The sequence below is a fragment of the Cucumis melo genome, chromosome 10 (genome assembly GCF_025177605.1).
Source record: "Cucumis melo cultivar AY chromosome 10, USDA_Cmelo_AY_1.0, whole genome shotgun sequence".
Taxonomy (NCBI): domain Eukaryota; kingdom Viridiplantae; phylum Streptophyta; class Magnoliopsida; order Cucurbitales; family Cucurbitaceae; genus Cucumis; species Cucumis melo.
The window spans coordinates 747,799-766,059 of NC_066866.1; the positions used below are offsets into that span (position 1 = coordinate 747,799).

An 18,261-nucleotide genomic window follows, 5' to 3' on the forward strand; every position below is an offset into this window, starting at 1 on the left:
AAAAATTGACAAATTTGATAAAAACAAATACGTAGAAACTATAGCAAAATTTCATATTCTATCAATGAGAGATATTGATGGACACTACTCCTATCTATCATATAGATACACATCAACATAAGTTTTTAGCATCTATCATGTATAGAATCTAAAAATTTTGCTATATGTTATAAATATTTTAATTTATTTTATTATATTTATAAATGTATCCCTAAAAAAATATAAGTCTATTAGTTGTCAAAATATAATATTTTAAATACATTTGATTTTATTATACTAACTTACTTCATCTTAAACACCTTGTTCTTATTCATAACACTAAGATGAAGGATTATACCATTGACATATATTTTAAATTTTTTCAAAAAAGAATTCTAAGAAAACGTGCTTTGAAATAAACAAAATTGTTGTAAGACAAAAATAGACATTGATAAACTTCTATCAGACTATCCGTGTCTATAATTTCATCAATTGTACATTAATATAAGTCTATCGGTGTCTATTATTAATAAAATCTAAAAATTTGCTATAATTGAGTTATATTCATGTTAACGACTTGAAAAAAGAAAAAATTATGTTATAACGTTGGGTTTGAAATTATGATACATTCCTATCAAACTAAAGGATAATGATTAAAAATTTAAACTATTTTGAAATTATATAAACCTAAAATAGTAAAAAAAAAAAAAAAAAAAAAATCTAAACATAAACACTAAAATAATCACTTAATAATTAATATATGTAGATCATATGGTAAAAGTGATTTGAATATGAATTAAAATAATCACTTTTAACACTTTCGAAGAAGTGTCGAATGGTCAATACATATGTACCTCATGGTTGATATTAAAATTGAGAGAAAAAAAAAAAAATTGGCCCTTTCGAAGATAATGGCTTAATTGTAATTGTGTATTTGTTTTGTCAATTACTTGTTTGTGGAAAAAGCAATCAAATATATTATATAATTTAATTAAACAAATTTGAGGAAATTGCAATTAAATTATGAAATTTGACTCTAAATCTTATGTTTATGTAACTTTAATTAATTTTATGTATTAAAAAAAAATTAGTCCATACTCTAAACTTTAACGTTTATTAATTTTGAGATATCAACTGATGTTTATATAATATTTTGCTAAATAGTTTGATTTGAAAGGAAAATGTTAATATTAATAATAATTAATTGTTTATATGCTATTTGGAGTTTATATTTGAGGAAGTTTCTATAGTTTCATTGTATTGTGTGCACTCCATTTATTACATTACGGCACCGTTTAATGAATACAAGTTCTTCAAAGTCTACGTTGTTGGTATATACTAATTTGACAACAAAGGCTCCAAATTTGAAGGGAAAGAAGAAAAACAAAGAACAAATTATCTCAATTATTGAACCTTTACAAAACAAAAAGACTAAACTAGAGATGTTTTTGGTTGAATCTTCTACTATCCTAAAAAAACAATAGAATAATAGAATAAATATAAAAAACGAACCTTTTCAAATAAACGAAAATATATATATATAAAAAAAAGTCATTTAAACTTTAATTAATTCAAAATCTAAGAATAAAGACATAATTTTTAAATATAGTAAAATAAATTAAAATATTTATAAATTGTTATTAAATTTTAGATTCAATCAATGATAAAAACCGATAACTTTCTAACATTATTCATTTAAGTTAAGTGAGTGTTAATCGTTAAAAACAAAAACAAATAATAGGTTTCAAATAAATTAAATACGAAATGAGATATTTAAAAAGAAAAGAAAAGAGATACGTTGAAGCAATAAATGGAAGTATGGTTTGATTATATTAATATTAAATGATATTGATTTTGATTTGATTGAATATTTTAAAATAAATGGCAGCATGTTGACTTTTAGATTCATCCATGTGTGGTGTTATGGTGTAGATGGATGCGTTGTAATCTTTTGAAAATTAAGAAACTCATCTATTCCACCAAATTATAAATAACTAAATATTAAAACTATTTATCAAATATTACAAGTTATTTAAAGATTAAAATCTAATAACCATTATTTATTTTTTATATATTAATTGTTTATATCATCTGCACCTAAAATATCTTAACAAGTTAAAAGAATTATTTATTGTCCTATTCGTATTTTTTTTAGTACAAGAGTTTAATTAGTTTTTAGTCAAATTCTAAACCCTAAACAAATTTTTAAATTTTAAAAATTTGACTTGATTTTCAAAAAAAAAAAATATATATATATATATAAACAAGTGTAGAAAAAGCTTATTATTGAATAACTTCGTCTCAAAATCAATTATCAATGGAAGGAGTAAATCTATTTTATAAGAAGTGTGACATTCAAGTATGAGTACTAAACTCTGGAAATATATAAAAGTTGTACACTTTTACCGTAGGTTAAATTATATTGAATATTCTTTTGTGCCCAAAATTTTCTTTTTGGAATTAATGGGTATATATTATTTATCTATTCAGTTTGCAACTTCCTAGAAGCAAAGGATTAGCTTTGTTTTATTTGTTTAGTAATTAACTAAAGTCAGCTTAGTCTTTATCTATTCTTTTAACTTTCTATTAATCTCTTTTGTTTTGTTAAGAACAATGTAAGAAAACCAATAAGATTAACTCAATGTCTTCAAAACTAACCAAAAAAGTCAACATCAACATCATCTAAACCAAATCCTTGTCTTCTTCTTCCTCTCTCTCTCTCTCTTTCTTAAGGTTTCAATTTAATTCACCCTCAAAATTAATAAAATATATATATATATATATATATATATATGTATGTATTAAAAAGAAAAGAGAGAGGAGATTTGGGTTTCTTTTTCCCAACTCATTGGGAATCATCAAGTCAAACTCACACCATTCTTTTCTCTATATAAGGCAAATTAAGAAACCCTCATTTCTTCAACCAAATTAGAAAACAAAAAAAATGGAGGGATTCAGCACGAAATCCTTTACATTGAAACTAATCAAGGGGTCATGGTTCATGATGTTTGCATCGTTTCTAATCATGTCAATGGCGGGCATCCCGTACATGTTCGGTTTATACTCGAGCACCATAAAGACGGTATTAGGGTACGATCAAACAACCCTAAACTTCATAAGTTTCTTTAAAGATGTTGGTACGACGGTAGGTGTTGTAGCCGGGTTAATCAACGAAGTAACCCCACCATGGTCGATCCTAGCCATGGGAGCTCTACTCAACTTCTTCGGCTACTTCATGATCTGGCTATCCGTCTCCGAGAAAATCCCAACCCACGTTTGGTTAATGTGTCTCTACATCTGCGTGGGGGCGAACGCGACGACGTTTGCCAACACGGGGGCGCTAGTGACGTGTGTAAAGAACTACCCACAACGTCGGGGAGTGGTGATCGGTATATTGAAAGGGTACATGGGGTTGAGTGGGGCGATTGTGACGCAGTTGTATCATGCGATATATGGGAAAGATGAGAAGTCGCTGATACTGTTGTTGGGGTGGTTGCCGGCAGCAGTGTCGTTGGTGTTTTTGCCGACGGTGAGGCGGATGAAGGTGGAGCATGAGGAGGATGAGTTGAAGGTTTTTTATAGGTTTTTGTATATATCGTTGGGATTGGCTGGGTTTTTGATGATTATGATAATTTTGCAACAGAAGTTTAGTTTTGATAGAGGGGAATATGGAGGAAGTGCGGCGGTTGTTACTTTTCTATTGCTTTTGCCTATAGCGGTTGTTGTTGCTCAAGAGTTTAAGTCATGGCGCCGTTTGAATAAGCCGGCGGCTATTGAAAATGGCATTTCCCCTTCTCCGGTGAGTCTCAAATTTATTTCACCTTATACTAAATTCTTTTCTTTTAAGTTGAAGTATAACATGAAGTTTAATGTATTTACCATTTTTTTCTACTAGGGTTCACCACCATTAAAGAACACAACACCAATGTCACTTCTACCAAAGAAACAAAAACCTCAACAACAACAACCCATCAAAACGGAGTGGTGGAAAAATGTGTTCAATCCCCCACCAAGAGGAGACGATTGGACAATCCTTCAAGCTCTGTTCAGCTTCGACATGTTCCTCCTCTTCCTCGCCACTGCCTGCGGCGTCGGCGGCACACTCACTGCCATCGACAATCTCGGTCAGATCGGTCAATCCCAACATTACCCCAAAAAAAGCATCAGCACATTCGTTTCCCTCGTCAGTATCTGGAATTACCTCGGCCGAGTCATGGCCGGATTCCTCTCCGAACATTTACTCGTCAAATACAAATTCCCTCGTCCTTTAATGCTCACAATCGTTCTTCTTCTTTCCTGCATTGCCCATCTTTTAATCGCCTTCAATCCCTCTGGCGGTCTTTACATCGCCTCTATTTTGACCGGATTCTGTTACGGTGCTCAATGGCCTCTGCTTTTCGCCATTGTTTCGGAGATTTTTGGGTTGAAATATTACGCGACTCTGTATAATTTCGGGTCGGTGGCTAGCCCAGTTGGGCTTTATTTGTTGAATGTGAATGTGGCTGGGTATTTATACGATAAGGAAGCGAAGAAGCAGTTGGCTATGGCGGGGAGGATTAGAAAAACAGGGGAGGAGTTGGTTTGTAATGGGACAGTGTGTTTTAAGCTTTCGTTTGTGATTATTACGGCGGTGAGTTTGTTTGGGGCTTTGGTTTCTTTGGTTTTGGTGTTGAGGACTAAGAAGTTCTATAAGAGTGATATTTACAAAAAGTTTAAAGAAGCAGAGGAGGCGGCGGAGGAAGTGGAGGAGGAGGAGAACGACGACGGCCGTGTGGTTAGAAATGGTGGTGGTGGTTTGATGGAGGAGACGAAACATGGTCTTAGGCAATGATGGTAATCAATGTCTAGAAGTTTTATTGCGTTTGAGGAAACTTATGTTTGAATTTGGATTATTGTAATTGTAATGTTTGAATTTTATAAATTGCAAATCATAATTATTTGTGAGTGTACATCATTGTTAATTTAATGGAAATGAATTTGCAAACATAGGATATATAAATTTTAGTTTACTAATAAGAGAAAAATAGAAAAAAGAAAAAAAGAATGTATGTTTCTGTTTCTATTTCTATGCCAATTTCATAAGGTCCAAAAGTTTTGATTAAATAATTAATAGACACACACCTAATCTAAGTTAAATAAATAAAGGCTAATTGTTGCTCATTATATTAATAAATATCCCTTTCATTTTTTATAAAAAAAAAAAAGAAAAAAAAATTCGACCAATAATTTTTTTTTATTTTTTCCATTTTCAATTATTAGGTTTACATCAATGATATAAAGTATGCACTCTTAGTCTTGGTTATATATTTTGTCGACTATGTTATGAAATAATTAAAGTATCAATAATCCCTGGTGTTGACGTTAATATTTCAATAGTCTATAGAACATATAGTATATTTAATTTGGCTAGAAATAAAAAATAGTGATAACTCGTAAACTCGTTAAATTAAATAAACTTTTGTCACGAAACAAGTTTCGTATAAAAAGTGCACATCCAAATTAGACAAACATATTTAAATAATCTCGTAAAGTTCTAATCCTCTGATAAATTTTCACTCTGAGTATTGTAAGGAAAACAATTTCTCTTATTTTCATTGGATAATTGGTGCATTATTGTTTGAACGTTTCTTCGTGACATTTTCAAATATAGTAAAATAAATTAAAATTTTTATAAAATATACTAAAACTTCATAAATATTGATAGAATATTAAACGTTCGTTTATAATAAATTTCATATTTTTACGTAATGTAAAAGAAATAAACATGAAAGAAAAATCAAAGTCCCAAAGGATATAATAAAAAAGGTAGGAAAAGAGGACCGGAATTAAGGAAAATGAATATTAAAAGGAATTGAAAGTTCCAACTTAAGACTATACTTTATAAGCATGACATGATGACACATCTAGATAACTACTATGAAACTTAGGTTAAATTTTATTTTGAATAATTAAGATGCTAAGGTTAAATTTTAACTACAACAAATTATAATAAATCAAAATTTAAGAACTAAATCGTTCATGAAAATTGTATATTTACGTTGAAACTCAAAGTTTCGAGACACAGATCCGAAGAAATTGTGTTGAGTCAAAGGAAGATTTTATGCCGAGATCATGATTTCGGTTGAAACTAAATTATCCTCTCTTTTACTTTCTTTTCTTTTTCTTTTTCTTTTTTTCTTTTTCGAAAATTCTCAATCTATTGAAAATTTTAATTGAATGGTTGATTTTTCACGTGAATTAAATCCTTCCATTGATACAAATCAATTAATTAAATAAATAACAAAGATTATCTTTGATCTTTTAAATAAATATAATATGATATCATTACTATTTGTTTCCTTAGTCAAAATGAGTTTAAATCAGTGGTATTTAGGTCGGAGGAGGTTCAATCCCTACTCCTTACAATTGTCGTACTAAAAAAAATCCAAAATAATTACTACTGAACTTACACTTTGCTCTTTACTAACTTCTAAATTATCTAAAATCTTAAATGCATGAAGTTGTTTATGAAGACATAATTACTTGTTTTTTCTTTTAATCTTTATGAATGTTAGAATGGCTTTGAATCTATTATATCTGGTATTTTGAAAGACTAAGCACGAAGTCTCGCTAACCTTAGAGGTACCTCTGTTATGTATTATAAATTATTATCTTCGTCTAACGTCTAACCTAGACGTTGTAATGAGCACATATTAATTTTTTTTCTTTTATATATTTTGTGTGAGAGAGCTTAGAGCTATAATTCTATTGCTATCTTTGTTAAAACTTCCTCTACAACGAAAGGTCTTTAACCTTATCTCATAAGAAAAAGAAAGTGTAACGTCTCTAATTAAAAGTTGAATTATTCATGATATTTCTTTATAGAGTTTTAACCAAATAATCTTAGCTACCACACAATTTATTATAATTACTATACAATAATATTTCAAATATGACTATTGTTACTATGAACCTTATAATATGAATGGTTCAAAAGGAAATAGAGCAAAATATAGAGTGTCATAGTCATCTATTCATACATCATATGCAAATTGATGACATTATCTTATAATTAACCCTACAACAAATTATATATATATATATATATAAAGAAGAACCTTTCTATTTTTGAAAGGAAGAATAAGATTTTTAATATTTGTAGAGTGGTTGATCTTTATCCACTTTTGGGTGACTTTTATTATAAATTATACTAAATGAAGTAATTAATTACTTCATGGACCATAAAATGTTTACTTTGATATGTCAGCAAAGGAATAAACCTCAAATTAGACTAATTAATACCAAAAGACTTTCTTTTAATACCTTAAAAAATTCTGATTAAATTTAACATATTTTTATTACTAATAATTTCCTTCTCATTCTTTAATTCATATCAACTTAGTTAAATTATATAAATCTAGTCTTAGTTCTTAATTAAAGATAATGTCTAAATATAACCCTAAAGTATTTTTAGAAAATTCATAAAATTTTATGATATATCAAATTGGGTAAGAATCTATTTTTTTAGAGAAAGATACGTAGTAGTCAAGCTCAATAGGTATATTATATGCTCTTAAACGTATCAACTAGACATTGACACATCCTTAACATTATACTCGGTATGTTTTTGTTCTATTTTGATAAATTAGCATGGAAAAGATCTAGAAAAACCTTAAAAATAATTATCAAAATTACATGAAAGCATTTAAGTCAAGAGAATTGGAGGACGAGTTAGTTAAAATGCGTTAGACTATGTAGTACCTCATCTATCTTATAAAGAGTTTGAGTCTTGATTTTTTTTCAGATACGTGATTCTTAAGTACATACCCATCCAAGACGGTGTCTCGATTTCACCGAATGTTCATTTGAGCTTTATATAATTAAACCACTCTAATATCATATTTAACAGTTTAGGTCATCAATTTAGTTTCAAACTCAATTGACAAATAGAAGAAATATCTATCCTATTCAGAGTTTGAATCTACCTTAATTATTCCAATCCACGAGTCTCTATCACTCAAAATAAGCATTGAATCGTGGAAAAGGAAATCCATGAAAATCAAGATGTTTGACTTTAAGAAATGATATTATATTGATGATTATGAGAGAAATAAGAGCTGTAAGTCCAATGGCTATTGGTTGATGGATATAGTTTGAGGATTTTTTGTTTGAATCTTCCTCTCATGAGATCATACAAAGAAGAAAATTCAAAATCTTTAATTTAGGGTTTCCCCACTGCCCTCTCCAAACTCTGCTGTTCACATTTGTATAGGATAAAGTTGAGTTCCATTATTCACATTCAAGTTTCTAATAAAATAATATATATATATACAAAATGAAAGATTTAATGATCTATTAGACACAATATAGATTCAAACCTAACTAGAAAATCCCAATCCTACTTTAAATTTACCCTAAGATATTTATTAAGTGTTGAAGGCAATCAAGTTGCACTATAATTGCTTTAACAATGGCTTCTTTGGATTATTCAAGGATAGCTTTGTTTTTGTTTGTTTACTACAACAATAATGGTGGGGTGAGAATGGAACTATCAACTCATCAACTTCTTATAGATATAGTGACTTGCAAAATAGGGAAAGTAGAAATATTAATTGGCCAACAAGAAGTTGAGTCAAGATAGGGAGTCCATTTTTAATTTACACAAAATTTAAATGTAGAGGACCAATTATATTGTTGTATGTATTTTTTTTTATTATTTTGGTTTTTTTTTTTTTTTTTTTTACTTCTAAAAATGGTAATCATGGAGGGACCAATATCTATATAGTACTTATAAAATACCATCATACAAATTAATTAATGACATGTTATTCCACACACTGTGATTTTGATTAATTTTGCAATTTAAGTACCTATAAAGATGTTTTAATTAAAATTAACATTTAAATCATGATTTGAAGAAGTTTGGAGAGAAATGTAACATAGGAGAAAATAGGTATTTTCAATTAAATCTTTTAATTGGAAATAAAATTTAAATCAAAATAAATCTTCCAAAAAGTCCATAAAGAAAAAGCCCAAAATTTTAAGCCCACTAAGAAGGCCCAACGTTCATTTCTGAATTATCGAATATGTGCTAAATTTATTTTATATTGTCAAGCCGTCTTAGCTCAGCCGGTAGAGCGCATGGCTTTTAACCATGTGGTCGTGGGTTCGATTCCCACAGACGGCGTGTGCGGTTGTGGGAAGATTTCATTTATAAATATAATTCTAATATTTTTGTAATGTATTTTTCGTATATATTCTAATTAGCCATTTCTTTTTTGTTTTTTTAAGTAAAAGTTGACAAAATATAATTAATAAATAATTAGATTTAATACTCCATTCATTTTGCTTCACCCCATTTTTTCTGAAAAAATAAAAGTTTTAATTAAAATTCTTCGTTGTTTGTTACTTTAGACAAAAGCAAAAAAATCCACTGCTAAAAAATATATCAAATTATAGGAAGAATAAAGGTATATATTTTCCCATTCAATCTCTCCATTCGTATAAATATTTTAATTTTTTTCTCGAAAAACAAAGAGAATTCGTTTTGGAGTCATTTTAAATGATTTACTATTGATTAAAGACTAAACAAAGAACAAATATTGCACTAAAAGAAAAAAAAAATACATATAAGAATGGAAGAAAATTAAATAGATTTGTATTATCTCAAATGGATCTCATTTTGAGTAGATGATATACTCACAAACAAAAAGAGAGGAAAAAAAAAACAATACCCCCAAAAGAATTTGAAATAATAATTTCAAATCCCCTTTTGATTTTGCATAATAATTAACTAAGCTTAATTTAATTAATTAATTATATGAGCTATTTAAAACTCTTTTACATATTCTATAAAGAGAATAGAGCACTATAATATGCGACTATATACATAAGAAATATAATTAGAAGAGTACATAGGTAGTTTACGGAGGAAAATATTGGAAATATTATATTACCGTTAGCTTTAAATATCATTCCAAAGTAATCATCATTACCATTACCATTACCACCACCACCACCACCGTTTTCATAAATTGGACTATTATTTATGACAGTATTACCTCCATATCCCTCATCACCATTTCCACCATTTCCACCATTTCCACCGCTAAATCCTGGATATACAATTCCTTGATCACCACCAGTATACCTGAAAATTAAGTAAAGAGATTAAGAAAAACACATATATCGATCGAGCACACTATATGTATATGTTAGAAAAGTCGTAAACAGTACTATTTAACTTTATTTTAATATAATAAGGTAGGTCATCTTCCATTGTCTTAAATTGAGTTGTCCTACATCATAAAGGGGAGAGGAGGGGGGGGGGGCATGGTTGGAAAGCAAAAGGAAGAGAATATAATGAAGAGATATTACATATACACACAACACATACAGAGATCAATTGGCAAAGAAGAATAAAGATATCAAAAGGGAGTCTCTCATCCCCATTTCTCAAAGCTTAATTAGCCTTTTCTTTTTCCTATGCTCAAACACATGCATGTGTTGCTCAATTTGGGTTCCAAATGAATCAATTCCCCATTCCTTACACAAAATTTTAGGCCAACTTTATTATATCACAAATCCCCAAACATGTATGTATTATAGAAGAAGCACTTAAAAAAAAGCTTTTTTTTTTCCATGTTGGAATGGAAAAAGCTTGACAAAACCCTAACCCCTAGAAGCAAAAAGTGAAGCACTTTAATTTCACTCTTTAAATTTCTTTTTAATATATGATGTGTTAAAGCCTACAAATATTGGTTGTATTATGTGTCCCACTTGCTTTTTGGATGATATTTTTTAAGTGGTGGAGTTAGAATTTTAAAATATCATATATATATATATTCATCTCTAGTTTTTTTTTCTTTTTCTTTTACAAAATTAGAAAAATATTGCTTTTCTCCTATGTAATAAAATTTTGATGTCTTAACCTAATTAATTCTAATAAAAATTTGAAATTGAGGTTAAATCAAAGGGGAGCTTGTGGGAATCATGATGGTATATGTGGAGTCAATTTGAGAATTTGTTGGTATGTTGAAATTGATATGTTGTAGGCCCCATAATTGAGAAAAATTTTAATTGTTCCTATGCTTCATTTTTAATTATATGGAATAATATTATCATGTTAGATTATTCCTTACTGTATAATCAAAATTACTTCACAAGAATAATGATGCAAAATAAAAAAATAAAAAAATCTATTTTTTTTCCTTTTTAAAATTTCCCTTATTGACTTTTTGGTAAAAGAAAAGAAAAAGAAAAAAAACGTCATTTTATCATCCACATGCATGCAATGAAAAAGTAATATGTCATCATCATATCATTTTACCTTATTAATCACATTTAACCCAAAACCTTAAAACATTTCTCACCATGTGGATGATTTTTTTTTAATAAACAGAAGAAATTGAAAATGTTAAAAAGAGGTATAATGAAAAGAATGGAAAAAAAACCTTGGGGCGCCCAAGACGCCGGCGTTCATGGTGAGTTGATTGATGAGAGCCACCGACTTAGGCTCCACGCTTGACGCCTTACCATACTGGGTGCTAAGTCCGGCACCGGACGGTACAAAAAAAGCCCCGTTCACCAAAATATCGCCGTCAGTCCGCCAATTCCACCCCGCCCATTCTGTCTCCGCCGCGTCTAAACGTCTCGTCACCTGAAATTTCAAATTCAAGATCTCTCCGTCACCGTCAGAAGAATATAAAAAAAAAATTTCAATGATCGACTTTTTTCTTCCTCAAATTCCGATCCGGCCAAAAAGATTGAAAAGAAAGGACAAGATAGAGATGGGGCCGTTAAGAAATTGTAGTTTATTGGCAGCGCGTCAACATCATGCGCCGCCGCCCAAGCAAGTGGGATAAGGAATCTAATCCTTCCTTTCTCTTACTTTAAAGTTCACACTTTCAACTTAAAAGGTTCGGCTCATAAGCGCCGCCGCTCCACCACTAATTCCATCTTTTAATTTCTATTATCAACTTTTTTATTTTTATTTTATTTAAATTTTATCCCATTCCTTAGTTTTAGTAATTTCTCAACTTCCATTTTATTTTGTTAAAAAAATAATTTCACATCTAAAAGTACCAATCTAGCCAATAAATTTTTGTAGCATTGTCAATTGTGTTAGACTTTAATGATTATGACTACACTTTGTTTTCATGGGAAAGAAAAACATATATTTTTGAATCTTATGTTTAATAAATGTCTAGGTAAATGTATTAATTGTATCATTTGAGTTATTAAAAAACAAAATTTAAGACGGAGAAAGAGAGAGAGTAATACCTCTTTGGCGTTAGGGTCCACAGGAGCAGTGTAACGATTACCCTGACTGTTAATAGTGGGTTGGGCGCTACCTCCAATGGCATACATTTGCCAAGCAGTGAAGTCATTGTTGACGACATGGATGTAGCCATGTCTACATCGAGGCATGCGTTGGACCAATGCCTCACCAAAGTGGTTGAAGGCAATGGTGACTTGCATCCCTGAGTCTTGCACATATCGATCATCGTGCCCTAACAACATTACCTCATCATGGTGCGAGAAGTAGCTGTTTGATATTGTTATTCCTGTCGAACCCATTATTGCATCTATTAATCCATCAGTACAATACGACAATGAACAGTGGTCAATCCATATCTTTCTCGAGCTAAATATTGAGATCCCATCTCCATCTGATAATCCTCGATGACCCACGTGAGTTGGAGTCGATCTAGTGAATACACCATAACTTATGATTTAAATTTTCACATATTGAAATAGTAATAATAATAAGTATATGTATAAATTCAAATCTTAAAAGTAATTAAAATGTGCAAATCGACTCATATTTGTGGGACAAACCCATGTTTGCTTTATGAGTTTCTCCAAACTTTAGTTGTTGGATAAACCTATTAATTGATTTGATAAACTTTTTTCTCTTATCTTCCTACCAACTAATACCGTCTCATATTAATTGTTTCGTTAATCCTATTTTTATAGATAAAATTTCCACTCCAAAGTATTTTAAATCAATCAATATTATTATCAATCAGAAATTATGGTGAAATTAAAATACTTTGAAACTCAACCAATCAAAATAAAAAACCACTAATGACAAAATAAAAACATGTAATTTTCTTTCTTTATCACCCACGTTCTTAATTTCAAGTTTCTTAAACCTATCAACTTCAAACTTTTGATGTTAGTTTAAATTTACGGACCTTATATTGGCATTGCCGGAGGGTTTACAATGGTGCACGTGGACGTTGTGGATGATGACATTCGACACGTATTGAATGGTAATACATCCGCCGCCGGTGATGTGGACGTTGGCGCCACGGCCGTCGATCGTTTTAAAACTGTTGATGATAAGTTCGTATTTCAGCCTTATAGTCATGTCGGCGGAGAATATGATCCATAGTGGTTCGAATTGGATCACAGCGTGCCGGAGAGTTCCCGGAGTAGGGTTCGCCGGATCCAAATCGGACGAGTCGGTAACGATGTAGATCTTTCCACCTTTGCCACCCATAGCGTCGCGCCCGAACCCTATGCCACAGTCGGCCAGTCGCTGGCGGTTAGCCGACCAATTCGGGTCGCACCGCCAGCAATCGTCGATGGGGTTTCCGGTGAGACAAGAGAATGTTTGATCCTTTGATTCGATGGACAGCATTTGTCTTCTCCATATGGATGCATTCACTGTCCTGTAGAGAAAACAGAAGATTTTTGAGGTTATAGAGAAACAGAGGAATGCTCTGTTTTTGTTTGGGTGGTGGGAAAATGTTGAGAAAGAAAGGGAAATGAGAAAAATTATCGAAGGAGAAAGAGAATTTCATAGAAACCCATATTAGGAAACAACAAAAATACATTGACTATCCTGCAATGGTCTGTTTTCTGTTTGGATGATGAGAAAATTCAAGAAAAGAAAGGGAAACAATTCCAAATAAACCCAGAAGAAGAAGTTTAAGAATGTGAATTTACCTTTGAAGTTCATCAGCAACAGAATCAGGGTCAGGGTGTTGATGGGGTAATGTAAGATTGAAAGAAGAAGACGAAGAGACACAAGAGATTGAAGCAAACATCCATATGAAGAGAGTGGTAAGAACAGGAAACATCCTCAAAGGTACAATGAGGAATTTGAGGATGTTTCTGACAATGCTCTTCTGCGGTATTAATCCAAGAAAAAGAGACTGTTTTCAAACAAATTTAGTTTTTGAAATATCAACAAAAACATGGCTGCTAAGAGAGCCTAATTTTGTAGAAACAGAGAGAAATGGTGGGTGTGTGTTTTATATAATAAACCAACAATTAAAATAATTATTATGAACCAAAAAACAAAAGCAAAAAAAGGGGGGTTTTTTGAAATTAAAAAAAGGTTACTTTCTTGGTGGGGTTTTAGGGTTTTTGGTTCATTTTGAGAGAATTGAATGGGTGAGAAGAAGTGTGATTTGCATTAGTTGTATTATTTTGCATTCTTAACTTGCTAGTTAATTATTCTAAGTAATGAAGAAGAAAAGATGAGGGGTTTAAAGGGAAAGAGAAAAAAGAGGTAAACTTATCCAAAAAGTTTGAGATAGCTTTTGTTTTGTGCTATAAAATGAAGAAAAACAAGAAAAGTTAATTGCTTTGTCTGTTGGATTTAGATTCTTTGGAGGTTGGCTTAAAGAATGCATATTCTTATACTACAAATGCCCAACCCCTTCTCTTCATCCTACAAATCCTTCTTTCTTTTTTTACATCTCTCCATGCAAAAGTGTGTTTATGTAAAAATTCTCTTTCATAAAGTACTTTTGACATTAGGGTTTATCCCCTTTCTCCTTATCAACAAGAGGGTTCTTGTTTATCTTGTTTTTATTATATACTTTTATTAAGCGAATGAAATACACATTTTATTTCCATAATTTACCTAAATAAACCATGTCATAATAAGAATAAAGTCTAGTAGAATTATTCCTTGTTCATGTCACACTATATAGTTGAGTACGATATTCATTCTCGTGCATTATGTCTAACCATAATGACAAATTTTGTGTACTTCTTTCTTTTTATTATTATTATTTGCGTATGTGATTAATGTTGTCGAATGCACGAAGATTGATGTATAGGGCAAATATTTGTCCTTTTTTTTTGTTAATAAATTGTGTATATATACAAAATGTATGTTGAGTTTTGAGTATAGAATTGCACTATATGCTCTTAAGCTCTAAGAAGATTCATTTTAACTTTTTAATTTACTTCGAACTTGTTCTTAAAAAAAATATTCTTGACACTTTTGCATTAAGTTCATGGATAAATTAAAAGTGTCACGTGTGAAATTGTTTAAAACATTGTCCCAAAGTTATCTCTATACAGGTAAAAAGTCTGACCATTTCTTTGCTTTTTAAAATATGAAAATAAAATTTTAAAAAAAGAAGAAGAAGAAAAGCAAATCTTAGGGAAGAATAAAAATCAAACCCATAGTTTAATTTATGAATTTTTTATAATTCAACTTATTTTCTTTAGTGGAAAAATAACACCTCTTTTTCTTAACCTTTTAATTCTAATGACTTTACCAATTATGCAATGTTTAAATTGGCAAATTAAGACTTTCTACTAAAATTGGGTCCAAAAAGTTTTTTCTTCTATTTAAAAAAAAAAAGTATAAATTTTTAACTTTTGAAGATTTTTTTTTTCTCTTTTTTATATATTATTCCTATGTGATGGATGGGACCCTTATTTATGCTATAAGCATTTGTGTGTGTATAAGTTGATTTTAGGTTATCATTATTATTTAGTATAATATAAATTATTTAATTAACACCAAATTAGTTGAGATTTTTTTTTTTAAAAAAAAAGAAAAATTAATAAATTCAACATTACATTAATTTCCATGCAATTGTTGGATGAAATCTGTCGTTCATTACCCACCTTGTTGATGATTTTATTGTTGATTATAAATCAACCAAACATTATTATTAATTATTGTAGACAACAAACCTCTAAAGAAGATTGATTAATTTATAGATTATCCTAATTTTGGTGGTGTGGGGGCTAAACAATACATGATCATATCATATGAGAGAAGCTTTCATTTAGTTATTTCCTTTAGTTTGAATTTTATTCCAAAACACCATAAAGCATCTCACCACCTAACCAATCAACCAAAATTAAAATCATCCCCTAAAGAAATCAATTATACTAGCTAGCTAGTATAATGACATTCCATGACCAATCCATAATTAACTTGAGTGGCACTTTGCAATTATTTGCAAAAAGACTATATCTTTCATTTTAATTATGTAGTGGACCATTTAACACATTAAATCCCTATGTTATAGGGATCTTTTTCTCACATATATATATATATATAAAAACCAATCACATCACGAGTGGTGAAAATGAACACTCCTAGAGTATAATGTATTAACACTAAATGTAACTATCTCATCAATATAGGTTAATACTTCAAGGTCCAATAAATAATTAATCATCACTAGATATAATTTCAAGATTCTTTTTGCTCTACATCAAACATCAAGCTGCAAAAAAATTGTTGGCTACATAGTAATAACCTCGTCAAATAATTTTTCTTTTTACCTGAATGATAAATATTTGTGTAAATTTACAACACTAATTTTATATATATATATATATATATATATATATATATATATATATATATATATATATATATATATATATATATTTCTTTAGTTTTTTTCTAATTGAGATTATTCTTAATTTAGATACGAGAGATGTTTGATCTTCGTTTTCTAGTTGTTTTTTATTTACATTCTTAGTAGGGTTTTTCTCATATAAGTTAATAGATGCTCGAACCTTCCCTCGAATAATAATCTATCAATGTAAAATGTAAGGTCTTATTATTTCTAAATATAACAGAACACATCTTAAAGTTAAAACCCATGATTTGGTCATTTGTATTTAGAAAGAACAAAAAAACAAAATAGAAGAAGAAGAAGAAGAAGAACTTTGGGTACGTGAGTGGTGGAGGCCGGAGCCGCCGGCTGATTTGGAAAGGGCGGCGCAGCCGCAGCCCACGTCGGATATTTGTCAAATTACGCACAAAGTAAAACTAAAGGAAGAGTTCTATGAAAATTTGATTTTTGCAAAGTGGATTCTTTCACTAATTAAAACAGGAATATATATATATATATATATATACTTTGTATGAAAACAATAATTTATCATTTAAATTTATAACAATTTAAGTACTTTCGAACTTTATAATTACATTGTCACTATACTCCCCAATTTTGTATTGTTATAGTCTATGTTATGAAATTATATAGTTAATTTTAATGATGTTTTTGTTTATATAGATCTATAATTCGATCTAAGAAAAAGTAAGTTATATAATAACCAAAGTTTAATTTTGATTAGGTATAGAAATTGAAGTATTAAATATTGGATTTTAAAGTAAAAATTTATAAAATTGTGAATAAAAACTACGGATTAGTGGGTTTACGTATGAAATTAATTAAACAAAATCCAACATTGGCTGTCAAAGTATTTGTACTTTTCGTGGGGTAGGAGACATAAACAAGACCATGAAAGGTTTTTGATAAGCAAAGCAATGCTTATTGGTCAAATCTCAATTACTTTCCCAACCTTAGTTATTAATTACATTATAATTTTGTAACAAATAAACATCATAAACTATATCGTGATACCCAATTTTTATACTTTAAATCTTATGTAGAAAAATGGATATGAAATCTCGTATTCTTTATTGATGAGATGAATGTTTGACTTTAGAGATGGATGAAGTCTTTTTCTCCCATGTGCTATGTTGTCGTGATTTTGTACTTTGAGTGGTTAGTTAATCTTAGATATTATATTATGGTGAGATTTAAATTTTCAACTAGCTAATATTAAAATAGATATAGAAACATACTAAAAACATTATTGAATTTGGGTCATTATATATTTCCAAAGTCAAGATGTTATTACTCACTTTGGGCTTCTTTCAACCATTCCTTTCTTCACCAACCATATGACCCATGATTTGCACTTAATGTTTGCTTCTAAACTACTCTATTTTTTTTTTCTTCATCTTTTTGCTTCCAATTCCAAATCCCTTTTTATGCCATAGAAAAATCTTTTAAATCTAATTTCCTCATGGAAATAATGCTTTTCTACCTTCTCAAAAATAAAACTAATAAAAGTTTGAAAAACAATTATGACAACTAAACCAATTGTAGCTTTTTATTTATTTTGTTTAGCATTAACATCATCTTTGCTGTCTACTTTGCTAGACCCAAATAATGGAGTGCTTTGTTGAAAATTGATTAACCAAAAAGGTTTCTATCATATTCACCGTGAATTATG

The 18,261-nt window shown here is 29.7% G+C and overlaps 2 protein-coding genes and 1 non-coding gene across 3 annotated transcripts; 2 read left to right on the forward strand and 1 right to left on the reverse strand.

Annotated features, from left to right (window-relative positions):
• The first annotated feature begins 2,797 nt into the window (after positions 1 to 2,797).
• On the forward strand, positions 2,798 to 4,928 carry LOC103489434 (uncharacterized). Its single transcript, XM_008448596.3, has 2 exons — positions 2,798 to 3,778; positions 3,875 to 4,928. The coding sequence occupies exons 1-2, from the start codon at positions 2,924 to 2,926 to the stop codon at positions 4,808 to 4,810; spliced, it is 1,791 nt and encodes a 596-aa protein (XP_008446818.1). The 5' UTR covers positions 2,798 to 2,923; the 3' UTR covers positions 4,811 to 4,928.
• Positions 4,929 to 9,072: 4,144 nt separating this feature from the next.
• On the forward strand, positions 9,073 to 9,145 carry TRNAK-UUU (transfer RNA lysine (anticodon UUU)). The gene has a single exon. It is a non-coding gene; the product is annotated as a tRNA-Lys (tRNA).
• A 449-nt stretch (positions 9,146 to 9,594) lies between these two features.
• On the reverse strand, positions 9,595 to 14,653 carry LOC103489433 (probable pectate lyase 18). Its single transcript, XM_008448595.3, has 5 exons — positions 13,915 to 14,653; positions 13,158 to 13,637; positions 12,241 to 12,667; positions 11,412 to 11,617; positions 9,595 to 10,108 (listed from the first exon to the last, which is right to left on the reverse strand). Exons 1-5 carry the CDS (start codon positions 14,046 to 14,048, stop codon positions 9,808 to 9,810), a joined length of 1,548 nt encoding a protein of 515 aa, XP_008446817.2. The 5' UTR covers positions 14,049 to 14,653; the 3' UTR covers positions 9,595 to 9,807.
• Between the last annotated feature and the right edge of the window lie 3,608 nt (positions 14,654 to 18,261).

Coding starts and splice junctions, on each gene's coding strand:
- LOC103489434 (XM_008448596.3), top strand. CDS start 2,924: ATGGAGGGATTCAGCACGAAATCCTTTACATTGAAACTAATCAAGGGG. Junction 3,779..3,874: donor ATGGCATTTCCCCTTCTCCG/GTGAGTCTCAAA, acceptor TTTTTCTACTAG/GGTTCACCACCATTAAAGAA.
- LOC103489433 (XM_008448595.3), bottom strand. CDS start 14,048: ATGTTTCCTGTTCTTACCACTCTCTTCATATGGATGTTTGCTTCAATC. Junction 13,638..13,914: donor GTTGCTGATGAACTTCAAAG/GTAAATTCACAT, acceptor TTTTCTCTACAG/GACAGTGAATGCATCCATAT. Junction 12,668..13,157: donor TCCGGCAATGCCAATATAAG/GTCCGTAAATTT, acceptor TGTATTCACTAG/ATCGACTCCAACTCACGTGG.